This window comes from Podarcis cretensis (assembly GCF_951804945.1).
Source record: "Podarcis cretensis genome assembly, chromosome: 14".
In the NCBI taxonomy this organism is placed as follows: Eukaryota; Metazoa; Chordata; class Lepidosauria; order Squamata; family Lacertidae; genus Podarcis; species Podarcis cretensis.
Window position 1 is genome coordinate 29,785,655 of NC_137183.1, and position 25,398 is coordinate 29,811,052.

Here is a 25,398-nt window from a genome sequence, read left to right on the forward strand (position 1 = left end):
CGCCCGACGACAGCGACTAAGGAAGCGCCGCCCGGGACGCGGCCACGTGGCCCACCGGCAGTCCGACGTGAGCAGCACAGCGGCTGCAGGTGAGGAAGAAGAGAGAGGAATACGACCGGACTTCGTCTGCGGCGCCCGGGAGAGGTAGTGAGGCATCTAATCATAAGCCTGCATTTTTATCAAAGCTTATATTTTTGATTAAGGCCTGTATCTTAAAAAGAGCTTAAAGATTTTCAAATGTTTATGCCAGGCAGAAGACCAGCTGCCTAAGAACCTTGGCAAAATGTTTATTCTCCTGGACAAGGGGCCCCCCTGATTTATAGCAGAAAACAATTCTCAAAGTCGTAAAAAGGGAATTACAGGCTGAGAGCCAAGGTTACACTGACCCTACATATTACAGAAGATAAAAAAAGAGATAAACATAATTAAGAGTGGGTAAATAGTAAAATAAAACCATGTGCCTCCCATTAAACTTGAGCCATATTTTCCTAAGGTTGAAAGGTCAAGAGCAGTGAAAAAGGCAACTGGCTTGGCTGGAGAAGATAGGTTTCTTCCTATCTTATTTTGAGGCTGGAAACTGTTCCTTCCTTTTTTACTTTGAGGTTTATTCTTCTAAAAAGCTATCTATGTTATGTATTAAATATATTGGCTTAAATGTAATTATGCAAAGGATTTAGAAGCTAAGAAATGTTAAATCCTTATGCTAGATTCTTATTTCATATAGTTGGAAGAGATCACAGGGGCCATCAGCCATCAGCCCAGCCCCCCTGCCAAGCAGGAAACATCATTAGAGCACACATATGGTTGTCAGGCCTTTGTTTAAAGACCTCCAAGAGAAGGAGATCTTTCAATGATGATGTGAACTCAAGATCCTTGACATCTGTTTAAGATAAAAATTTAAGATTAACCATTTGTTTTGGAGGGCAAGGAGGGCAAGAGGTGAGCTGGTAATTAAGGTTCCTTGTTGAGACACATGTAAGATATATTACTACTTATTTGTCATTTATAGATAGAAGAATATATAGCTTTTTGTTTCCCATAAAAGGGCAAAAGGAAATGGGTGTATCTTTTGTGATTGGTTCTAGCAAACAGCCAATAGGAATTTCAACCAGGCTGATTGGACAGAGGCAGCCACAGGAGGAGCAAGGGGGCTGGATTAAGGAAATATAAGTGCTGGCCAGAATGGCAGGAGGGCAGGCCAGAGCTTGGTAACCATATACCACTGTGCCTCTCATTTATTTGTCTGACAAATAAATTATTATTTTAATTTCTCTATTGCTGCGTTGAATATTTCATTCCAGCTAAGCGTTAACCACAAGCAGGGTGCTACAGTAGGAGGCTAGGAGCGGGCCGGGCTGTGTTCCTTGTGGGGCAGCGGGGAGGCTGCAGTCTGAGCCCTGGGCGGCCTCCCCTCCTGGCGATGCTGCTGCGGATCTCCCAGGCGGCGACCCTCTGGACGCGACCCGGAGCATGCCGGGCTTTTTCGCCAACCGAGGCTGGGGCTGGCGAGCCCCCTGTGCGTTAAGAAGCCCGAGGGGGACGCCATGGTCGAGGAGTGGAGGGCACCCACTGGCGCTGCCTGGACTCCCCCCTATTTCTTGTGCCTTCAGGAAACGTAGGGCCACAGCAGGGCCACAGAGCAGCAATGGGGTGGGGAGTTTCATCCTTCACACTGACCCAGTAAGCATAACTGTCAACTTTTCCCTTTTCTTGTGAGGAATCCTATTTGGAATAAGGGAATTTCCCTTAAGAAAAGGAAAACGTTGACAGCTATGCCCAGTAAGTCTGCCTTTGCCATCCTGGTGCCTCCATTTGTTTTTGACTACAACTCCCATCAGCCCCCAAACATCTGGAGGGCACCAGGTTGGCGTTTGAAAAGGAAGGGCTGGTGGTGCCAGCCTCAGACTCCGACTCCTCCACATATGTTTAGCCTCCCAGTCCAGAGCTGAGTTACCCAGCTGAACTGCAGGCACTGAAAGCAACCAAGAACAGCTCTCTGGGGCTTCATTGTGGCTCTCTCTAATGACGGCTCTTCTGTCTTTCTTAGTTCTATTTCAGAGCAGCAGAGGAGCCTCTGGTTGCCTCCACCCTAACCATGGAGCTTGGCCCCAGCAGCCATGAACCTCCGAGACCCCAATCTCAGAAGGGCTCCGATCTCTCCCCTGCAGAGGTTTTTGCCTATGACGAGAGGGACTTTGTGCTGAGTGGAGTAGAGTGGCAGGAAAACAGAGGGAATCGTGGACCCCCTGGCCACACCATGTCCCGCTTTGACAGAGTTCTTCAGTCAGGCTGGAAGGACAGGCAGAACCGGGGACTCTTCCGCTACTACTTGGAGGAGCTGCAGACTCGGATCCTGCCAGGGATGGTAGGATTTGTGGCCCAGCTGAACATCCAAAGGGGGTCAGAGAGGAGGAAACCCCAGGAGATCCAAAGCATCCAGCAGAGATTTGACCCCCAGCAGTTCAACTTCAGCAAGATCCGGCCTGAGGAGATTCTCTTTGGCATGTCTAGGGGACAGACTTCCTCCAGGCCCTGCTTTGCGGGTGCTCAGATTCTGCCTGGCTCTGCCTTTGTCCTTGTCGTGATCAATGTCAGCCCTTTGGAGTTTGGGCACATCCTTCTCATCCCTGATCCCACACTCTCATTGCCACAGATCCTCACCCCACAGGTCGTCTGCTTTGGCCTGGATGCTGTCCTCCTCAGTGGCCACCCTGGCTTCCGTGTGGGTTTCAACAGCCTTGGGGCCTTTGCCTCAGTCAACCACTTGCACCTGCATGGCTTTTACTTGAACTGGGAGCTGCTGGTTGAATCAGCCCCCTGTGAGCCTCTCCTGCCTGAAGCAAACTTCTATCTGCTGCAGGAGGTCCCAGTTCCCTGCTTCGTCTTCTATAGTGAAGGCCAGCAGTTAGAGGAGCTGGCAGAGCGTGTTTGCCAGGTCACCAACTATCTGGTAAAGAAGGAAATCGCTCACAACCTGTTCATAACCAGGGGTGCTAAACCAGAGGGGCCCGTCCACTCAGGAGCCCGACCTGGAATCCGGATCATAGTCTGGGCCAGGAAATCCTGTTTTGGTACCAAAGAAGAGTCTGCGTTCAATGTGGCTCTTTGCGAGTTGGCAGGGCACCTGCCCATCAAAACTGCCCAAGATTTTGAGAGTCTCACAGAAGCACTGGCCATTCACACCCTTCAGAAATGTCTCCTCCCAGACTCTCTGTTTTCCCAGCTCCAGTGTGAGCTGGTGGCCCTCCTCAAAGAGTGATGTCACAGGGATGGTTGTGCTTCTGGAAATTCTGCTAATGTGTGCCTGTTCATTAAGGAGGGGAGAGAGACCTTGTTTACCCACAAATGCCATGGTAGGAGGACATGCAAAATTGCTGGTCAATAAAGCATAAATTCAACTGAATTCCCGCCTTTGTTCTTTTGACTCACAAGCTGTAACACAATATTTGCTTTTCTTAAAGCGCTTACATGGAATCAGACCATTTAGCTCAGTATTGTGCACCCCAGGAGTTGCCAACATAGCCAATTAAGGGAATCAAAGTCCACATCTAGGTGAGCACCACGCTTGTTACCTCTGGTCTACAATGTCAGGTGTGAGATCTCTAAGGTATCAGGTAGGAATCTTTGCCGGCCCCACTGGGAGATGCTGCCTGGGCTTGGACTAGGAATCCTGCTCTGCATTGTTTGAGTGCTAAACTGAGTATGTGTGATCCCTAAGCATTCCCAGTTAGAGCCCCTGTCAGTGTAGACAATACTGAGCCAGATGGGCCAAGGATCTAATTGAGCACATCCTTAATTTGACATCTTCATATATAAACAAACTGTTGCAAAAAAGTAGGGTTGTATACAATGCCATGCTACTGAAAGCCAGTGTGGGATAAGCATGAGCCTTGGGCACTGGTTGTAGAGATCTTGTCTTTACAAAAATGCCCTAGTATTGCCTGAGCCACCCCTGAATAACAAGTCCTGCAGCTCTGGTGGTATTTATTTGCTCAGTACACCTCCTATTAAGAACATAAGAAGAACCTACTGGATCAGTCCAATAGCCCATCTAGTCTATTTAAAAAAAAATAAAAATATTAGCAGTTTAAAAATTATAGAAGAAAAGAAAAAGAATTAAACAAGACAATACAATACAAAAACAAAAACACCACACAACCCAAACCCTAAAACATTAAGTCAACCAAACAAAACAAGAACAATTAAAAACACATCCATTAATTTCGATATCATAACTTTCGTTCACTTGTTTCAGCGACCTCCTCACACCTCCCTTTTTGTATTCCACTTCAATTAACTGTTTCAGCAATTCCTTTCCATCTTCCTCTGTTTTCTGTCCTGTAATTTATCTTAACATATTCTAACCTTGTTTTTTCCCTTTAATACATTTACAATCTGTCTGTACCTAATTCCTTATAACATTTCTGCTAAAGCCATATATCTTCATTCCATCTTTTTTCTAACATTCATTAATTTTACAATATTTCTGTAAATAATCTTTAAACTTTTTCCAATCTTCTTCCACCGACTCTTCTCCCTGGTCTCAGATTCTGCCAGTCATTTCTGCCAGTTCCATATAGTCCATCAACTTCATCTGCCATTCTTTCCGGGTGGGTAAATCTTGTGTCTTCCAATACTTCGCGATAAGTATTCTTGCTGCTGTTGTTGCATACATAAAGAAAGTTCTGTCATTCTTTGGCACCAATTGGCCGACCATGCCCAGGAGAAAGGCCTCTGGTTTCTTCAGAAAGGTATATTTAAGTACCTTTTTCATTTCATTATAAATCATCTCCCAGAATGTCTTAATCCTTGGGCATGTCCACCAAAGGTGAAAAAATGTACCTTCAGTCTCATTACATTTCCAACATTTATTTTCGGGCAATCGGTAAATTTTTGCAAGCTTGACTGGTGTCATGTGCCACCTATAAATCATTTTCATTAAATTCTCTCTTAGGGCATTACATGCCGTAAATTTCATACCTGTGGTCCATAACTGTTCCCAGTCAACCATCATAATGTTATGTCCAACATCTTGTGCCCATTTAATCATAGCAGATTTCACCGTTTCATCCTGAGGGTTCCATTTCAATGGCCCATCTAGTCTAACATCCTAGCTGAACCAGCTGTCTGTGAGAAGCTGGCAAGTAGGATTCAGGCACAAGAACAGCAATATCCCTTCTTGTTGCTTTCAGAAACTGGTAGTCAGAAGCATTGCTTCCTTCGACTGTGAAGGCAGGGAAAAGCCATCGTGGCTAGTAGCCATTAATGGTCCTTTCCGTGAAGAGTTTTGGATAACTCTAAAACTTGCACACTTTGGCATGATAGAGGTGATTTCGGTTTCTTTCAGGGCCACCTTTTTATTTTACATCTATGTATTTATTTAATGACGCTTTTTAAAAACAAGGTCAAGTAATGTCCAGATAATAAACACAAGGGAAGAAGAGAGGAGAGAGGCTGCTCATTGGCTTTCTAATGCTGTCACAAGCAGCAAGGACTCTAAACAGGAATCTCCGAGACCGGATATCCGCTTCCACTCTCTCTCTCTCTCTCTCTCTCTCTCTCTCCCCACCGCCATGTCAGGGAAGAGACGTCCAATAGGAATGAGCAAATCCGAGAAGCGCGGCTTGATGGTCCATGTAAATCGAATCACAACGCAGGCCAACGGCGAGCGAGATCCCGCCTCACGTCACAAAGAGGAGGTCGACAGGCGATGACGAAATGCGGAAGCGCAGTAGAAGGAAGCGGCGCTCCATCCTTCGAACCGCCCTTTATGGTCGTGGCGCTTCGGCCCCGCCCCTTCGTCCGCGTCCGCCCGAGGGGGCGGGGCCTGTTGTCGGCATGGTGACCGCGTCAGGGCCCGAGGCAGCCCGAGGCCCAGGCGCCGCCGCCGCCGCCCCGGGGGAAGCCGCGGGGCCGGTAAGGAGTCGCCAGGAGGAATGAGTGGCGGTGGGGCGAAAGAGCCCACAGGCCTGCCGGTGGCGGCGCAGCCCTGGGGTCTCTCCGGCCCGGGAAGCCTCGAAGGTGCCCCGCCGACCCCTCTCCCGCCCCCGGTGACTCCTCGCGTCCCTGCGGAAGGGGGCCGTCGAGGACCCTCCTCCTCGCAGGGTGAACCTGAGGCCACTTTTGTGCTGTCCTACACGCCGAGTCAGTGTGTGGATGTGAACCGGTCAGACCCCAAAGCAAACCCGGCCAGCCTGGCGCCTCGGAGCCCAGAACCGCAGCCGGAACCACTAGAGGTCCTCGCAGGCCCAAACACCTGGCGGGCGGCGCCAGGCTGGCTAAGGCTGCCAAAGATGGGGTCGCTGGTACCCTGCAGGTGTAGCTGGGAACAGCTCCCACCCATTCTTGGCTTACATGCCGCCTGCTGGTATTTGTGGAGCAACATCTAGAGGGCTACAGAAGGTCCCCTGCCCCTCCTCTCCCCAAGATCCGCTTCCCCAGAGCTTCTCTCTGTGGCACACCGCTCTTCCCCTTTTGCAGACATGCAGGTCACTTAAGTATGGGTTCCTCTCCTGGAGGCTGTCTTCCCCTATCTGGTGCCCTACAGACTGTTTTATGACTTCCATAATCCCTGACCATTGACCATACTGGTTGGGGCTGATGGGAGTTGTCATCCAATACATTTTGGAGGGAGGACAGTTGGGGAAGACTGCCTTAATGCCTTCCTTCTCCCCCCCCCCCCACCCAGGCCTTTGCAAGGAGAGCAAGGAATGCTGAAATTGGAGGTGCAGAGTTGACTACAGAAATAATATTTTAATTCTTTGGTTGTATTCTTTTGATTTAGTTACTATCATTTACTTTTGTTTAAGATGAATATTGTAAACAGCCCTATGATCCTGACAGCCTGGATATATAATAAATAAACAATGAATAATATACTAGTACAGTACTGCTCAATCCATGATTAATACTGCTAAGGCCAGCACAAGTTTGTGCCACTCCCTGCCACACTTTGCTGTAGGGTCTGGCTGTCCAACCTCTCCAAGCTGCCCTCTCCCTGTCCCCTTCTTGTTCAGTGTCTCTTGATGTCCTAGTCTTCAGGCAGGGCACCTCCTCTGTCTTTGGCTGCTAAACTGCATAATCCAAGCCTCTCCAGTAATTTGTGGGTAATGTGCTCTGCTGGTAAACTGAATCAACTACAAGTAAAATGTGGATTTAGAAATGCTTTAGTTTTAGAATCTGGAGAGTCAGAGCAGGTATTAATATGAAAGTGGACCTGCCATTCTGATTCATTATGAGGCATTTTGGCTGGAAGTTTTAGAGGAAGGGAGGATGTCCTAGGTGGCTGAAGAGGCTTGGAAGAAATCCATAAAGATAGTGCTACCATTTTAAAATTTACCTATACCCCACATTCAGGAACATCCCTGGGCAGCTTACAAATAATTAACATTCCAGTAAAACAAAAGCATTAAAATACCACAATACAAAGGAGCATTATAAAGAAGACAAGTTTGCTTTGGATTATCAGTAGCTAGTAAGAAATGTCAGAGTGGCAGGATCTGCTGACAACCCTTGTTCCCTGTGCTCTTTTGCAAGAGTGCCTGAGAGAATGAAGATCAATACAGATGAAAGCAGTGAGTCTGAGAACGAAACTGATGAAGACGAAGATGAGGATGACGAAGGGGGCCTGTCAGATGAGTCTGCCAATGAATGCCTTAAGAGGCTGGATGCAGAAAACAAGGACAAGCAGCGAACCCAGAGCCAAGGGCACAAAGGCACTAAGCCACCAGGGCAGAAGAGTGACCAGCCGGGGGTCTCCCTGATCGATTTGGAGGAGCAACTGGCAGAAGAATGTGAGCTGGAAGAGGCAAGGAAGAGGAGGAAGAAGAAACACAGGTGGGCCACTTCCGGGTTTCCCCCTTGTGAATCTCTTCAGGGCAAGCTATGCAATTTCCATTTGCACTTAGGAGTGCAGACACCGCCGCTGTTGGAATCCCAGTTCTCTACTTCGCCCCCCCCCCAAGTCATTGTGTTCTGTTCCCCAAGGCCTCAGGGGTCAAGGCCTGGTGGGTTGGCCCCATGTTTCCATAGGCATTTCCCCTCCCAGCAGCCGCTGCTTGTCAGCTCAAAGTTTGCTCTCTCCAGCCGCTGAGCCACTGTTCCATCTCAATTCCAGGCTGCTGTCCATCAACCTCGCCAGCTGCAAATATGAGAGTGGTAAGTTAGGGTTGCTTCTTGGTGGCTTTCTCCTGTACTCTGAGAGCATCATCACATGGGCCCTGGTTATTGCTTGGTCTCTTGGACTGGCTTTATGCCATTCACAGGGGAAGGAACCAACAGCAAGCAGGGTGACTCCAGGCAGCTTCTGAATTGGTTGGGCATGGGGACCTGTGAGGTACCTGCATTAGGACAGAAGTTTCCAGGGTCACTTTTGTTTTGGAGGGTTGGTTCCCCCCCCCCCACCAAAGGGGTGACTCCTGCTGCTCAGATGGTTGCTGCACTCCTGCTGCCACCGGCAAGAACCAGAGGGGTTCCAGTGCTTCTTGGATCCATACGGCCCTCTTTCTTTTGCTGCAGTTAGGCGTGCTGCTCGACGCTGTGGTTTGAAAGAAGTGGGGGAGGACGAGGAGTGGACCGTTTGCTGGACTGATTGCTCAGTCTCCCTGGAGCGTGTCATGGAAATGAAGAGGTTTCAGGTAGCTGGAGCAGAGCCAGAGGGGAGGGAGCTGTGGCTGGCAGGCAGGTTGGAGTCAGGAAGGGAGGTAGCTAGTCTCTGACATGTCACAGCACTTTTGATCTCTTATGCTGCCTCAGGCAGTTCTGGGACTTGAGTGGCTTGTGCCCCTCTGCTGGGGGAAGCCCCTGGTGTCAATCAACACATTTGTCCATGGGCATAGCCAGGATGTTCGTTAGTGGGAGCAGAACTTCAGTTGGCTATTGATTTTTATTGATTTGGGGGGGGGCAGCTGCCTATGCATCTGTCTGATTAAGCCTTGGCTCTTCTATGGCTTTGCCACTACCAGGAGGGCATTCCTGTGTGCACTCCACTGCCGTGCTCTGATCCAAATTATCACAAGGGGAGGGTGGTGGGCAAGGTCTGGCTGCAACCCCTCCTAGACAGACACTGCTTAGCCACAAATTAGACTGTCAATGGCAAAGCATTGTTAGACGGGCTCCCTTTACTTGGAACCTTTGCTTGGTGCAAAATACAGCAGCTAGATTGTCAACATTTATGTTGTGAACTGCCCTGAGGTTTTCAGATGCAAGGTGGCATATAGATTTAGTAAATAAATAAAAATAAACCAACCACTTGCAAAATATCCTGCCATCTGCATCTGCTGAACTGGTTCCTGTGTATTTCTGAGTTCAATTCAAGGTGTTGGTTTTTATGATTGGTTGTACTCAGTTTTAATACGGAAGCTTTCTAGGGAATCCTACAAGAAAATTCCCCAGGCAGTTTCTACATTAAAATGGATATTGGAAGGTGGCATAAAAAATACCCTAAATAAACAGCAACACTCCTTTCCAGATGCTGGTGATTCTCTTCCCCGTCCCTGCTCTATTTTCAGAAAATCAACCATTTCCCAGGCATGGCAGAGATCTGCCGCAAGGACCTGCTTGCCCGCAACCTCAACCGCATGCTTAAGCTCTTTCCCAAGGAGTACAGCATCTTCCCACGCACCTGGTGCCTGCCAGCTGAGTGAGTGAGGGGACTCTGATCCAAGTGGTGATGCTGGGGGAAGGGCAAGCAGTGGGCCACTGTTGGGGAGGGGCTTCTATCACTTAGTGATCCTATGCCAGTTCTGGAGTGCACACACGCACCCTCATTCAGATGAACAATTCCTGCCACTGGCTTGAGAGAGGGCCCCGTTTGTGGAATCTCCCATATGCCAGCTTCTGTATTGTCCCTTTATAGCTATGGGGACTTCCAAGCCTATGGGCGCATGAGAAAGAACAGGACTTACATCTGCAAGCCAGATAGCGGCTGCCAAGGACGGGGCATCTTCATCACACGCAATCCCAAAGAGATCAAGCACGGCGAGCACATGATCTGCCAGCAGTACATTGCCAAGGTGGGCCTGGTGGACACCAAGAGAGAATGGCCTCCCTTTGCCTAGATGCACAACTCCTGCCCTCTTAGCATAGCTGGTTGAGAAAGCTGGCCTCGCCTGGTGATATTTGGTGCAAGACTCCTGAGCTTACTGTCTGTCTGCCCTTGACCGCCAATCACAGACCTACCCCTCTCTCTGCAGCCCTTCCTCATTGATGGCTTCAAGTTTGACATGCGCATCTATGTCCTGGTCACCTCCTGTGACCCACTGAAGATCTTTGTCTATGAGGAGGGGCTCGCCCGCTTTGCCACCATGAGGTACATCGAGCCCAGCAGCAGCAACCTGGTAAAGAAGGGATGTTTCCCAGGAACTGGCATTTGCTTTGTAGAATAATAAGCAGTTGTGGTGCCTGATGTGATTTCTGGGAGCTCTCCAAGAGGGGGTGGATGGATGTAGTGTCCTTGTGGCACTTTTCAAGTGAAAGATCAACCCAGATCCATTCATTGGAGTCTTGCTTGAGAGATGCTGTCAGGAAAATGAACTGCCCTCCTTGCATCCCATGACAGGCAGCGCTGAGGCATGTGGGCAAGAGGGTTCTGGCGCTGCTCAGGCAGGACTGATGAATGCTGTTGGTCCAGGGAACCTAGGCAGGAGGGGAACGGGCCTCCAGGTGCGGACAGTAAACCCTCCCACTGTCTCTCTTGCAGGAAGACATATGTATGCACCTGACCAACTACGCCATCAACAAGCATAACGAGAACTTTGTGCGTGATGACAATACAGGCAGCAAGAGGTATTTTCCTTGCCAAGCCCCCTGCAGGAGCAGAGCTAGGCTTTCTGCTTGGGGGAAGCTGCCTTCTGCTAAAGTGACTGCTTAGATGGGCAGAGGCAGCTGGAAGCAATGCAAGCTACGACAGTGCAGGGTGGGGGGGACAATGCATGGGTTCAGGTTTCCTTTTAGCCAGAAACTTATCCAAGACCACTTAGGCCATCAGTATTATGGAGGAGGGGTAGAGGGGCCACATTTTATATGGAGAAGATCCCATGTTCAATCTCTGGTAGCATCTTCAACTAAAAAACATGGCTGAAGGCGGGAAGGGTCTTAATGCTTGTTTGGAAATATGCCCTGCCGAAAGGGGACTGTCCTGGTTGTCCTGCTGAGCCCCTTTCTTTGTGGATGTGGGGATCAGGGTTTGGGGTTTGGCCATCCTCAGGAGCAGAGTCTGGCCTTGACATCCCTGCAGCCCATTTTCATCCCCATAGGAAGCTGTCCACACTGAACAGCTGGATGCGGGAGCACAGCTATGACACGGCCGAGCTGTGGCGGGACATTGAGGACATCATCATCAAGACCCTCATTGCTGCCCACCCAGTGTTGAAGCACAATTACCGCACCTGCTTCCCCAACCACATATCGGGCTGCGCTTGCTTCGAGATCCTGGGCTTCGACATCCTCCTGGACAGGAAGCTCAAGCCTTGGCTCTTGGAGGTATGTGGGGTGCTGTTGTCCTTCTGAAGCAGAATTCCCAACGGGAGCCTGCACTGCTTCTCTGCAGCAAGACCCTTCCATCTTTGCAATTCTATGATTCTAATCCCAAGAACACTCTCAGCCCCCTCTTCAACACTCTTTTGTTCTTGATCCCAACGAAGTCTGGGAAGAGTCTCAGCCTCTTCCTTGATAGTTCCTTCTCCCTGATCCAGCTAGTCTCCATCACTCAGTGGTAGATGGTAGATGCAAGCAGGTCCCAGGTTCAATCCAAGTAGGGTTGAGAGAGAGACTCCTGCCTGAAACCCTGGAGAGATGCTGCCAGTCAGTGTAGACAGTATTGAGTTAGATGGACCAAGGGTCTACTCTTTTGTATCTTGAAAGAAGCAGGAAAGATGTCTACAAATACCTTGGAAGTCAGAGGTGAGGTGGGGTGGTTATCTTCAGACAATAGTAACACAAACAGGCACATGAGACTGAGTTGGGATGCTTCCAGATCTGATTTAAAACTGTCAATCCTGATTGGCTGCAAATGTCAAACTTCTCCCGACACCCTCCAAGGTGTGCCAGCCTGTCGTTCATTCTCAGTCCAGCCACTTCAGGCCCTTGGGGAATATGTTCCATCTCCCTGAAGCACCCACTGTGATCCCGACTGCTCCAGTGTCTTACTACCCCTTACCTAACTAGCAGCAACTGTATACAAAAAACTGCAAACTATTTCTTGGAAAAAAACTTAGCATCAGAATAGATGCCTCTGTCCTAGGAGGAGTGGAAGTCCTGAAGTCTCATGGGCCAAACCAGATCCCAGAGTGGCCATCTTGTAAGGAAGCTGCCTGTAAAACCCAGGCCCTTCCCCATTGCTCTTTCCCCTCCAGGTCAACCACTCCCCCAGCTTCACCACTGACTCCCGCCTGGACCGTGAAGTGAAAGATGCCCTGCTCTGCGATGCCATCAATCTTATCAACCTGCGTGCTTGTGACAAGAAGAAGGTGCTAGAAGAGGACAAGCGGCGGGTGAAGGAGCGCCTCCTCCAAGCCCACCAGCCGCCCCGAGAAGCCAGGTAACCCTGGGAGGGGCCCAGCCTGACTGTGGCTGTACTAAGTGCCTCCCTTGCCCTGGCCATGCCTCCTCCTTCTCCCCCAGAAGCAGCTTTTCCTGGCTTTGCCTTCAGAGACGCCCAACACCCAGTTCCTGCAGCCTTGTCAGGTTGCACGTCGGCCTCCAACCACCACGAGGGAGGGGAGAAAATGGAGCAAGGAGCTAATCAGATGGGTTTGCCTTTATTTCTATGGTCCTGTAATGGGCCATGTGGCAGTGCAGGAGTCCTGGATCCTGGCATGTGGGTCATTGGTTGCCTTGGCAGAAGCTGTGCAACACCCCATGCAGACAAGGTGGGGGAGCAGGGGGAAGAGAGGGAGGAAAGTGGCTTGGGTACCAGTGACAGGGGAGGCCAAGGGGGACTCAGAGGACAGCAGTGCCCATTAGTCTCTCCCTCCCCGGCAGAACCTAGGATTTCTCTGCTGCCAGGGCCCCAGCCTGAACTCTCTCAATCTGCAGGCGGGAGCAGTTGGAGAGCAGTCAGGCCGCCTGGTTGGCCCAGGCCGAGAAGTACGAGAGCAGCCACCTGGGTGGCTACCGAAAGATCTTCCCATCGCGGGGCACAGAGAAGTACAACCCCTTCTTCAAGCACAGTGGATCCCTCTTCCAAGAGACTGTGGCCTCCAAGGCCAGGGAAGAGTGTGCCAGGTAGGGCAAGGGGAAGTCATTCCTCACAGGGCAGGCTGAGCCAGGCCTAGTCCTTGCATGTACACACACATGGACATGCAAAAGGATGACACACCCACATACAGTGTCTTGTGTCTTCTGTCAGGCAACAGCTGGAGGAGATTCGCCAGAAGCAGGAGCAGAGGGAGAGCACAGCTGCGAAGAAGAAGAGGGATGTGAAGGAGAACTTGCAGGGGGAGTCAGCAGGGGAGAAGGGGAAGGGCAAGCCAGCCCTAACTCGCATAGCCTACAGCCACAGCAAGACCTGGAACCCAAAGGTACCTCATGGGGGAGTGGGGAGCAGCTCTTGAGTCCCTCCCTCTTCTAACACCAGGGAGGAGGAAGGACTTTCAAGGCCAGCTGCTGCACCTAGAGATGGAACTATTCTACTTTAGGAGCCTGGTGAATGTTTCTTTTTTTAAAACTTGCATGGTTTAAATCTTCTGCCTGCCCCAGGGAGAAGTGAGAGATCCCATAGTCCCACCCCAGCCTCCCTGCTCCTTTCCATAGCTATTGCCCTCATATATTCAGCCATAAATGCAAGCAGCCTCTTTTTGCTGGAACTGAGTTTGCAGTTCTGAGGGAGCCAGTGGCTTTTCACATGCAGTGCAATTGCAGAAGGGTCATTTTTTGCCTTTGGGCAACCTGGAGCTTGAAAGAGCCTGAGTCCCACCAGACCTGGCGATAAGGGCGGGCCTTGTGCTTTGTCTGGCATGGCTGCAGAGGAGCTGGCCAGAGGGCTCTGTGGGATACAAGCTGCAGGGCAAAACAAGATCTGGGGGCTAAAGCTGGAACACAGCGTCCTCAATCTTGGCCTTACCAAATTAGATTTGGTTTTGCTTCTTATGCGGAGGAGTTTTGTTTTCTGTAAGCTGCTTGGTGAGCTGTTGAGAATCTAAATATCTAAAATGAGCCCAGCTCCTCTTCTCAAGTCTGACCCAGGCTGCCTTTTTTCCTAGATATCCTCCATACCATATGACAGCATGACCCCCCAGGCCATTGTGGAGGAAGAGGAAGTGGAGAGGGTCAAAGCCCTCCTACGGAGGGAGAACCTCATCCGAGGGCTGGGCATCGTCGACCAGCTGACACGCCTGCTCCGCAACACAGAACCCAAGCCTGTGGAGGTCCAGAGACCACACATTAACATATCAGAGAGCCAGGTATGCAGGTGCTGTTTCCAGACCCCAAAACACACACTGGGTGGAAAGTCTTGGAGGAGATCTCTCTCCAGCAAAGGAGGAGGATTGGAACAAACATTGTTCCCTGGCTTTGGAGGGAGCTGGGTTCCTGCTCCTGCCTTGCAATCGGCCTGCCTTGCTCTCCGGCTTTGTTCTCTGCCTGCAAAGCAGAAATCCTTCTGACTGGTCTCAAAGGGCCAACTGTTGTGCCTTACCAAGGCTACGAAAATGTTTAATGACCAATGGGGAGTGGATGCCTGCCATTCCCTTTGGATGTGCTATGTGGGTCTTTGTAAAGAAGCGGTCAGTGTGGGAAGGGAAACCCCAAAACCTGACAGCGGCCACAGGTGACTCCTGTAGGGTCCCCTTTCCAAGCCTCACCCTGCTGCTTTTTTCTTCCAGCCTCACTTTCTCCAGGATATGTTTAATAACCGAGAGCCACAGAATCTGATGACCCTCGTCCCCCTCTCCCTCCTAGGGGGCTCCGTCCAGGAGCTGGGCCAGCAGATCATGCAGCAGCAGCCCACAGCCCGTGTCCAACTACTGGGAAACCAAGGCTTCATCCCAACCATTTTGGGTGCCCTGTCGGGCTTGGGCTCGTCTTCCCATGAGTCCTATTCCACACACTTCAAGCCGCAGCTCCACATCCAGCCCCCCAAGAACATGAGCTGGTTGGGTGCAGCCATGGTGGGCGAGCCGGGTTCTCTGGCCCGGATGCTGAAGGCAGGAGGGCGCCGGTTTGGCAGCGCCAAGAACAAGCTGGAAGTCGGTGAGTATTGTGGGTGAGAGCCTTGTGGTCCTCTGGTGCTGCCCCAGTTGCTCCATGCCCACTGCCAGCAGCAGCAGGAGGGTTGAGACACCAGGAAATGTAACCTTTCCCTGTCTGCGTGCTCAGGAACCCCAAGACTCGGGAACAGGGGCAACATGAGGGCCACAGCCTGCAGTGGAGACAGGGCAAGCAAGTATCTTGGCAGGTGTGTCCAGCAGTGGTTCCAAGGGGCAGCCAGACCACTGAGGAGCAGGGAGCGCAGGCGGTCTTCTTCAGCACCACCACCTCCTCCTCCCTCCCCCAGCATGTTGCTTGCCCTACAGGCATGGAGCCCGGCCACCCATGCTTCTCTCCTCCTCCTTTTTCAGGCAGCCCTGCAAGCAAGCGGCCCCTGTACATGAGCTCCGGTTCCCTGAACTGCCTGTCACACGGTGGCAAAGCTACCAGCCACATGTACAGCAGCTTTCCCTTCCCCTCTGCGGCAGCTCCGCTAAACCGCTCTGACCTGCACGGACTGGCCATCAATTCTGCGTCTGCTCCGCTCATCCGGCGCACCAGCCCACACCGCTCCAGCAACATGGCCACTCTGCATCTCAACCAGCCCAGGTAGCCTCCTCATCCTAGGTCTGCTCAGGCAGCAGGATGGACCCTGCTAAGAAGGTCCTCCAGCCAAACTTCCTCATGATCTCCTTGTCTTTCTCCTCCCCCAGGAAAGGCACTTGACTTGACCTCTTGGCGGAACATCAATCCAGGAGCCAGAAGAGCTGGGCGACTTTGCTGCTGCGGCCTGTGCCAAGAGGGGCAGTAGAGGAGGGGAAGCCCCTGCCCTGTGGAGGCAGTGGCAGCAGCAGCAGTGGCCTGGTGCCATGGCCCTGGGCACAACACATCCACCCCAGCCAGGCAGTTGTCCAGGAGCCCCTTGCCAACCTACTCCTCCATGCCAAATTTATTTCCCCCTTTCCCCACTCCAAAGCAGCAGCAACAAATTCTAATAACAGTATTAGACATCTTTGGCCGTGCCCCCACTTCCTCCATGCCAACTCCCCTTCCGCCAATGCCAGTCAGCCTGCCAAAGGCCAGGTCTCAATCCTGAAGAGCACTATGGGCTGGGAACGGAGTTTCTTTTGTAACCGACTTTGTATTAAAGTTTTATACGGTTATACAATCTGGGGTCTCTCTCTCTCTTTTGACTCACAAAGCACAGCATCTTGTTCTCCCAGCAGCTACCCTCTTTGCTGGGAGCAGGAACAGGGACTTCCTTACCCCCCCCCAAAGTTTTTATCCCTCTCTCATAGCACTAGAGCTTGCAGACATCCAATGAAGCTGAATGTTGGAAGATAAAAGGATGTCCAGCACATAAAGGTAAAGGTAAAGGTACCCCTGCCCGTACGGGCCAGTCTTGCCAGACTCTGGGGTTGTGCGCCCATCTCACTTAAGAGGCCGGGGGCCAGCGCTGTCCGGAGACACTTCCGGGTCACGTGGCCAGCGTGACATCGCGGCTCTGGCGAGCCAGAGCCGCACACGGAAACGCCGTTTACCTTCCCGCTGGTAAGCGGTCCCTATTTATCTACTTGCACCCGGAGGTGCTTTCGAACTGCTAGGTTGGCAGGCGCTGGGACCGAGCAGCGGGAGCGCACCCCGCCGCAGGGAGTGCAGAGTTAAAACTATGGAACTCCCTCCCGCAGGAAGCACTGATGGCCACTGAATTTGATGGCTTTAAAAGAGGATTAGACAAATTCATGGAGGAGAGGACTATCAATGGCTGCTAGCCCTTGTGGCTATGCTCTGCAGCCATAGTTGGAGGCAGCAATGCTTCTGAATACCAACTGCTGAAACCACAGGAGGGGCGAGGGCTCTTGAGCTCAGATCCAGCTTGCAGGTTTACCATGAAGGCATCTGTTTGGCCACTGTGGGAACAGGATGGTGGGTAGATCCAGCAAGCTCTTCAAAGAGGCAGAGGAATACAAAGAGTTCCATTGTTCTTTGCCCGTCACCATACTTGAATTTCAGTGAAAGGGATGCAAAGGGGGCCATGGGTGTAGGCAGCGGAGCAGCTGCCCCCTAAATCAAGTAAACAAATAAAAATACTTAACTAACTGACCAATTGTATTGCAGATAGTTCGGTTCTGCACCCCCCCCCCCCAATAAATTCTGGCTGTGCCCATGGATTTACTGCTATTTACTGCTAGGCAAACTGTGGCAGACCCTACCCCACCCAGGGCTGGCCTCCTGGGTGGGGTGGAAAGCATAAGCCTCCAGGCCCACACGGTTTGCAGGGGGGAAACGGGATGGACCTTATTTTAGGAGTAGAGTATCCAGTTTGCATGCAGCAAGTCCTAGGTATATTCAGTGAAAGACTCTCCTGAAGAGCCGCTGCCAGTCTGTGTAGACAATACGGAGCTACATGGATTCTGCATCAGGCCATTACCTCCGAGGCGCGCTTTTCCTACTGAAACTCAGATGGGCTAAGCTCGGCCTCCGTGGCGCCCGTTCCGGATTGCGCCCTCCTTCCGGAAGAGCCCGCCCCGCCCCCACGTGTTCCTGGGCGGCGCGGCCTCGTCAGTCTCTTTCATCTGAGCGACGATGGCCGGGTCTGGGCGCTTGGTGGGTCTACGGCGGGTGGCTGCTCGGCTGGCGGCGAGAGAGGCAGAAGGCAAACTGCCCGAGGAGCAGCCGGAGGTGGAGCAGGAGGTGGAGAGGTAGGGCCCGATCCCTCGGCAGCTACCCTGCCTGGCCTAGGAGCTCCCCTGCCCGAGACGCTCATCTCTCCCCCCCCCCCCCCAACAGGTTGCTGAAGCGCCAGGAGAAGGCGATTCGCCTGCGAAAAATGCAGAGGCTGATGGAACCGCGCGGGCCCCCTGAGCGCACCTTGACCCGCCAGGCCATGGAGCAGATCCGGTAAGAGCGGAAGCAAGGGAGGTCGACCGCGGGGAAGGTGGCGGCGGCGGCGGCGGAGGAGGAAGGGGAACCCCGACGGCAGCTCGCGACGAGCCGCGTCTTTCTCCGCCCCAACCGGGGCGCGGGCGACGCTTCTCCAACGCGCCCCTGCAACTTCTCTTTCTCCTTTTTGCGCCAGGTACCTGAGACAGGAGCTGCCGGAGGAGTGGCCCGTCTCCCGCCTGGCGCGGAGCTTCCAGGTGGAACCCGGGGTCGTCCTTCGAGTCCTCCGGAGCCGCTTCTCCCCTTCACCGGAGCGGAGAGCCAAGCAGGACGCCAAGGCCGCCGCCGCTGTGGCCTCGACCCCCGAAAGCAGCGCCCGCCCCAGGATCGTCGTGGCCACCGAGGACGCCGGCCGTCTACTGCCCGCCCCCGGCGCTGCGACGGCGCACTCCCGGCCAGTCACCCCCAAGGCGGCACGTGTGGGCTCCTCTGCGCCGGAGAAGCAGCGGCAGCAGCAGCAGCAGGAGGAAGACGACGACGACGACGAGGAAGGTCGGGGTTGGCGGGGGCCGAGCCCAGCGGAACTGGAAGCGATGGTAGCTGAGGGCACCTGGGAGTCCCAGCTGAAAGTCGTGCAGAAGGGCCGAGAGTTCTTTGACAGCGATGGGAACTTCCTCTACAGGCTTCCCCAAACTCAGCAGGCTTGAGCATCTGGCAGTGCTGGAAGGCAGGCTGGCCTCTTTTTGCAAGTCAAGGGCAATACCTTGTCTGGATTGTCCCTGTAGCTAAAATGGCCACATCCAGACCCTAAAAAAAAGGGGGGTCCTGTTGTGGTGGAAAGTGTTGTGGGGCCCCTCCTCACTAGAGTCAAAAGCTGGCCCTTCAGTGGACTTCCTGCTCAGATTCTGCTCCCAGGCAGCTAGGAGAACTCTGCTTCCTGCAGTACAAGGGACCATCCTTGCCTAGGCTTATATAAAGGTTAGACTTTCCCTTGGACACATGCAGGTGAGAGACTCAGAAAGAGCCATGTGGCCCTGCAGGGACTCAGCGGTAGTGAATGCAGCAACAGCAGCAAGGTCTCCCAGGCCTATGAAAGCAAGTGCATGATGATAAGCCTCCATGCCTTTCTGAAAGCATTTCGGAAGGGATTAATAGCTTGGGTTTCTTAAAGTTCCTCAGATGCCTGTTACCCCTTCTTGAGAGGAAGCCCCAGCCACCTACTATGAAAAGCAGCTTGGGGAAGCTCACTCTAAGTGTAGAAGTTAGTAAGTTGTTGTTTGTTTTTTTTTGCAGGCGCCAGAGAAGTAATTCTTAGCAAACTGCCCAGCTAACCTGGGCACTCAGCCCTTCCTAACCTGCTGCCCTCCTCGTGTTCAGGACTGTAATTCCCATTGGCCCCAACCAGCACAGCTGATGGAGCTATAGTCCAAAATATCTGGAGGGTACCAGGCTGGGCTAGCAAGACCCTGCTTGAATGTCTGTCTCCTGGCTGGTGCCTGAAAGAGTAGCCCATAGGCCCAGTGCTTGGAAGTGCCTTGCCTGCCCTCTCCCTCCAATTACTTGGGTGAAAGCTGTGCTCTTGCCTTGAGGCCTCGTTTGGGTGCCAGAATGCTCCTGCCCTGCTCCTTGGTGACAGTTTGGCCCTTCAGATCATGAAAATAATGTTGCCTGGGCAGGATTGGTGGCAGGACACAGCACAAGGAATTAAAAGGATTTTGATGGATAAAATTCTTCTCAGCCTAATAGAAGGGATCCATATTCTGTGCTCCTACCCATGTCTTTCATGTCAAACAAGCCCAAACCAATTCATCCTGAGCATGAGGGAATTCCTGTGTGAGGAACATGAAGTTCCTGCTTTCAGAGGGAAATGACTTTGTGATCCTCTTATCCGTGATTCGGGATGATCAATAAAAGTGCAAGATCTGTAGGGTAAGAGGTGTGAAGAAGGTGTGTGTGTGCTCTACCCTTAAAAACCTCAATTTTCTGTTTTTTTGATGGTTTTTTTTACAGAATGTAAAAGATTGTGCTACTGGCAGAGGGGTCTCCCGTTTGCCGGCTTGGTGGAATACTCTTATGGGTTTCTAAAGCTGAGGTTTCAGAGTTCCCATTCTAATCAATAGGAGGTGAAGCCAAGCTGGGGGGTGCTCCACTGCATGTCTCTTTGGTGAATGGGAAGCACATGATGGTCTTTGCTTCCCTCTGCCCTCAGAGCAGAGAAGATGAGTGAGGCTGAAAAACCCAGGAAAAGAAAGTAAGCATACTGGGCAAGGCTCACCTTTGTGGAATTGACATTGCTCTTAGGAGGACTTCATGGGACTGGAAAAAATGGGATACCAATATGCTACATAAAAAGTCTTTACTACTCCTGTGGCATGGAAGTGGTAGCAGGAAAATAAATTTACACTTTCCAAGTTCATGAGTGAATTATAAGCAATAAAGATATGAGACAGTCTCAGCTCAAAGGTTTTTTTCTGTTATCCTAGCATTTCTTACAGCCTTTTCTACCCTCAAGTCCTTATTTAAGTAATAAAATACTTAAATATTTCAAATTAATGCTTCTGTTTTATTCTACAAATGTGCAGGTAACTGCATTCTTATATAAAGCAGCAAGAAGGGGCTTTTTTCCTTTAATTGGGTGGGGGTTGAGGCTTTATTGCAAGGAATGTGCATGGCGCTGTGGTCTAAACCAGAGTCTAGGGCTAAGCTCCCGTTGCTTGGTCCTTGTTCCTGCCAACCTAGCAGTTCGAAAGCACGTCAAAGTGCAAGTAGATAAATAGATACTGTTCCGGCGGGAAGGTATACAGTGTTTCCATGCGCTGCTCTGGTTCACCAGAAGCGGCTTAGTGTGCTGGCCACATGACCCGGAAGCTATCTGCGGACAAACGCCAGCTCCTCGGCCAGTAAAACGAGATGAGCGCCGCAACCCCAGAGTCGTCTGCGACTGGACTTAACAATCAGGGGTCCCTTTACCTTTACCTCTGAGGCTTTATTGCAGTCGGTCTGTGAAAGGGCTCTGCCCTTTTATTCATTCCAGTGAACTTGTGCTGCAGATCCTCCAGGTACCCTCATTGCTTTCAAGATGGGAAGGGTCACCAGTTGGTAGCAGAACAGCAGCAGTTGCTTTGCATGCAGTCTCCTGTATCTCTTTTTGCCAAAGATCTGGTAAAGTGGCTGCCTGTTGGAGATGCTACCTGCTAGATGAACCTAGTCTTGTCACAGGTAGGTAGCTGTGTTGGTCTGCCGTAGTCAAAACAAAATAAAAAAATTCCTTCCAGTAGCACCTTAGAGACCAGCTAAGTTAGTTATTGGTATGAGCTTTCATGTGCATGGATTTTTAAAATTTTGTTTTGACTAGTCTTGTCAGTATCAGTCAGCCTTATGTCCATCTGTTGAATAGCATGACCCAAACATACTACCAGGGCTAGAGTTTCATACATTGCCCTGTTTCTGTGATGCCTTTGGTCGTTTTACGCTTTGTAGAGAACAAAAGAACAGTGTGGCTGCAGGCTGTGTCAATAAAAGATCCATTACTGTAGGCAGCCAAGACAGAGGTTTGGGGAAGACTGGCCTTTGGGGTCCAGGCCTTTTGCAGGGCATTCAAAACACCCTCAGCTGAAAGGGAATGTGGAGCAGTGGTTATGGTCCACCACAGCATTTTAAAGCCACATTTAACAACCCTGAGGCTCCAAGTATACATGATGGTGATTGTGTTTTTTAATGGAAATTCTGGTTTAATGTACGTTGTGTACTTGATAGCAACGCGGAGAGGAGGGTGATTTATCCTCAATGCTACCCTCCCCAGCTCATTTCCCAAGTGCATAGAGAAACAGAGCTGCTTAAAGATAGGGGAGCAATTGGGGATGATCTTAATTGCAAAAATTGCCGCGTGCACAAGTTTGCACAAACCCCCTTCAATCTGCACGCACCTTTTAAAACAACTAAGCCTGGATTTCCCTGCCTAGGTCGAAACACGTATTGGATTTAATAGTCCTTTCCTGGCTGCTACCATTTGGTTGAGAGCGGTGGGGGAGATCAATTGTCCAGCTGATGCCACAGTTTCCTCTGCGTCTCATTTCCACCCCTGCGGAAGGGACGGCGGTAAAAGAACCCGGAAGGAACCTTTCCATCCCGTTGGCAGCCCTTTCCCTTCCCCGCCAAACCAGCCCACCGCCCTCCCTCCATCGCCTTTGCAAAAGGGCTACCGGAGCGCCCGCCCGTCCCGCGTGCTCTTGGGCATTAGGCCGCCTGCGCTTTGCATCCGGGGAGAGCAACCGTTTCCCCGGCGGTGGCCATGAGTGCCCCGGACGCGGTGCGCCTGCTGGACGCTGCGGACTTCGCGGCCCGGAAGCACGCGGCGCAGCGGCGCAAAGACCCAGAAGGCACGCCGTACATCAACCACCCCATCGGTGAGCAGTCTCCTGAGCATGTGCAGTGTGTGCTTTCTTCCGCAATGCAGTGGGGACGGGGGCTTCACTTCCAGCTCGTCATCTGTCGTGGATGCATTAGTTGAGATTCCTGCCTTGCAGGGGGTTGGACTAGATGGCCCTCGGGATCCCTTCCATTTCTACAATTCTATTATTCCTTTTAGAAGCTAAGTACTGCCCCTCTGTCTAACACCCCCCACAGGTGTAGCCCAGATACTGGCACAGGAAGCTGGAATAACGGAAATTGCAATACTGCAGGTAAGGTCACCCCCTCTCCCTCGCTGATATTTTCCCTGTCCTAGTTTAAAGCTTCCAAGCACAGCCTGGCAAGGCTTAGCCTGGAAAACTCATAATAAGTGTGCCATTAAGCATGTGTGAATGGCCTTGCATTCCTGCAGAGAAGTACTTCAAAGAAGAGGGCAGGGTGTTGGGGATCAAAGTCTTTTAGAAACTGAGCATCAAGAACCTCCTATTTCCAGGCTGCTCTCCTCCATGACACTGTTGAAGACACAGACACCACCTTCTCAGAGATCGAGGAGCACTTTGGGGAGGAAGTGCGGCGAATTGTGGAGGAAGTGACGGATGACAAGACTTTGGTCAAGAAGGAGCGCAAGCGGCTGCAGATTGAACAAGCTGCTCAGAGTAGCCGAGAAGCCAAGCTGGTGAAACTGGCAGACAAGCTGTACAATCTGCGAGATCTCAACCGCTGCACACCCAAAGGTCCGTCTCTGGCCAGCCACCCTGAGTAGCCCTTCTGAAAGGAGGAAGAGTAGCTGGCATGGGATGGCAGGGTCCTTGCTGTCCTTTTCTGTGTTACAGAACAGGAGCTCAATAACTAATTTGTTAAGACTTCTGCTCTATATCTATAATCTGGTGGGGGCAGGATACAGTACAGCATTTTAAAATATTGAGCTTGGACAAAACATGATAAAAAACCTTCCTATGCTTCACACAGTTCTGGCCACACACAAAAATGAGTTCAAATATCAAAGTCATGTAAGGTAAAGGTAAAGGTACCCCTGCCCGTACGGGCCAGTCTTGACAGACTCTGGGGTTGTGCGCCCATCTCACTTAAGAGGCCAGGGGCCAGCGCTGTCCGGAGACACTTCCGGGTCACGTGGCCAGCGTGACATCACTGCTCTGGCCAGAGCCAGAGCCAGAGCCGCACACGGAAACGCCGTTTACCTTCCCGCTGGTAAAAAGGTAAAGGTAAAGGTACCCCTGCCCGTACGGGCCAGTCTTGACAGACTCTGGGGTTGTGCGCCCATCTCACTTAAGAGGCCAGGGGCCAGCGCTGTCCGCAGACACTTCCGGGTCACGTGGCCAGCGTGACATCGCTGCTCTGGCGAGCCAGAGCCGCACACGGAAACGCCGTTTACCTTCCCGCTGGTAAGCGGTCCCTATTTATCTACTTGCACCCGGAGGTGCTTTCGAACTGCTAGGTTGGCAGGCGCTGGGACCGAGCAGCGGGAGCGCACCCCGCCGCAGGGATTCGAACCGCCGACCTTTCGATCGGCAAGCCCTAGGCGCTGAGGCTTTAACCCACAGCGCCACCTGCTTTTCCCAAATTAGTCTCTGGTGAGCACTGCTGTCAGCTGAAGAGTCAAGCACCTATGAGAACAGGTTTAGCTAGTAGACATCAGTGCTGTTTTGGAACAGGTCAGGCAGATCACACAGTCTCCACCCCACTTCTTGAGCGGCTCTGATCCCCTCCTTAAAGTAGCAAAGCAAGTCCAGCTGTCACAGTGTGTGGCAAAGCAGTAGTCAGGCTTGTGTATGGATGCAAGTGTGAATTTCTGACTTGTGGGTTTGTCTCTCTTTGGCCAGGCTGGTCCGAGAACCGAGTCCAGGAGTACTTCCACTGGGCTTCGAAGGTAGTGACGGGCTTGCGTGGGACAAACCCGGTGTTGGAGGAAAAATTGTGGCTGCTGTTTAAAGCCAGAGGGCTACCTGAGTGACATGGCTAAGCTGCAGCCAAATCCACTGGAAGGGAAAGGAGGCCACAAACCTTGCTGAGCTACTAGGTAAAAAATGGAGAAGAATTTCGCCAATTTGTTTGCGGTCCCACTTACTCTTATCCTGCCTCACTAGGTACTCTCAGTGTAAAGTGATGCCCTCTACATATATTTGTAATACTCTGAAAGTATGCTGGAAACAAGGCAACCTTGCCAGATGCCTTATCCATCCTCTGGAACAAGTGTAGACGTTACGGCATACAAGGGGAGAGGATGACAGTAGCTCACTTCCTTCTCTGCCCCCCCCCACCCCCAGTCTCTGCAAATAAAGAAGGCAACCTAAGGGTACCACTTGGCCTACTCCTTTCCCCACATGGCCTGGCTATTGCAGCACCTTTGGAGGGCAGGACTACAAAGAACACTCTCACACCTGCAGTTCAAGCACAGCATCCTTCTTCTCTCAGCTCATTATGGGCATCTACAGAAGATCACATTGCACCATGGTTCCTGGAGCATAATGGAGTGTCTCCATTCCCAGGATCTTACTTATCTCACCCACCCACCTTGCTTGGCTGGATAGCAAAAGCATGTATGTTGAGAGTGGTTCTCAATAAAAGCCTTGAGCAATTTGTGACTCCGCATTGGCATCAGTCTATAAAACTTGCAAGGAGGTGGGTTGGTTCCCTGGCTATCTGAGGGGTAGAGGGAGGGTTTCCAGCTTCAAGGATGGGGTGGGTGGGAGTGCTGCCCCTGGTATAAATCACCAAAACAAAGTTTCTCGGATGATAATGCTTTTCTCCTTGGGCTCATGGAGCTGACCTGGCATTAATGCAGTAATGAAGTGGCTGCCCTGACAACGTTGGAAAAGGAAACTGCCCCAAGTGTGGTCACAGTTTGCTTTGGAACCAAGGCGGGGAGAGATCTCCGGGAGGTGAACGTTCGCCTAGGAA

At 51.6% G+C, this 25,398-nt stretch overlaps 4 protein-coding genes across 4 annotated transcripts; all 4 read left to right on the plus strand.

Moving 5' to 3' along the window:
* Positions 1-1,420: 1,420 nt before the first annotated feature.
* Positions 1,421-3,403, plus strand: GDPGP1 (GDP-D-glucose phosphorylase 1; the record flags this gene model as incomplete). Its single annotated transcript, XM_079952686.1, is given in 4 exon segments — positions 1,421-1,435; positions 1,437-1,613; positions 1,615-1,680; positions 2,048-3,403. Coding segments are annotated over 4 exon segments (1,470 nt in total). The 3' UTR covers positions 3,260-3,403.
* A 2,392-nt stretch (positions 3,404-5,795) lies between these two features.
* On the plus strand, positions 5,796-16,354 carry TTLL13 (tubulin tyrosine ligase like 13). The gene is made up of 16 exons (XM_079953051.1): positions 5,796-5,916; positions 7,537-7,836; positions 8,117-8,157; positions 8,518-8,636; positions 9,510-9,640; positions 9,857-10,013; positions 10,194-10,337; positions 10,700-10,785; positions 11,256-11,481; positions 12,354-12,538; positions 13,036-13,224; positions 13,349-13,520; positions 14,202-14,402; positions 14,823-15,189; positions 15,558-15,795; positions 15,900-16,354. Exons 2-16 carry the CDS (start codon positions 7,550-7,552, stop codon positions 15,910-15,912), a joined length of 2,556 nt encoding a protein of 851 aa, XP_079809177.1. The 5' UTR covers positions 5,796-5,916; positions 7,537-7,549; the 3' UTR covers positions 15,913-16,354.
* A 1,370-nt stretch (positions 16,355-17,724) lies between these two features.
* NGRN (neugrin, neurite outgrowth associated) lies at positions 17,725-20,622 on the plus strand. The gene is made up of 3 exons (XM_079953060.1): positions 17,725-17,888; positions 17,977-18,087; positions 18,266-20,622. The coding sequence occupies exons 1-3, from the start codon at positions 17,773-17,775 to the stop codon at positions 18,774-18,776; spliced, it is 738 nt and encodes a 245-aa protein (XP_079809186.1). The 5' UTR covers positions 17,725-17,772; the 3' UTR covers positions 18,777-20,622.
* Positions 20,623-22,222: 1,600 nt separating this feature from the next.
* HDDC3 (HD domain containing 3) lies at positions 22,223-25,087 on the plus strand. Its single transcript, XM_079953564.1, has 4 exons — positions 22,223-22,475; positions 22,696-22,751; positions 22,973-23,213; positions 24,321-25,087. Exons 1-4 carry the CDS (start codon positions 22,361-22,363, stop codon positions 24,449-24,451), a joined length of 543 nt encoding a protein of 180 aa, XP_079809690.1. The 5' UTR covers positions 22,223-22,360; the 3' UTR covers positions 24,452-25,087.
* Positions 25,088-25,398: the final 311 nt, after the last annotated feature.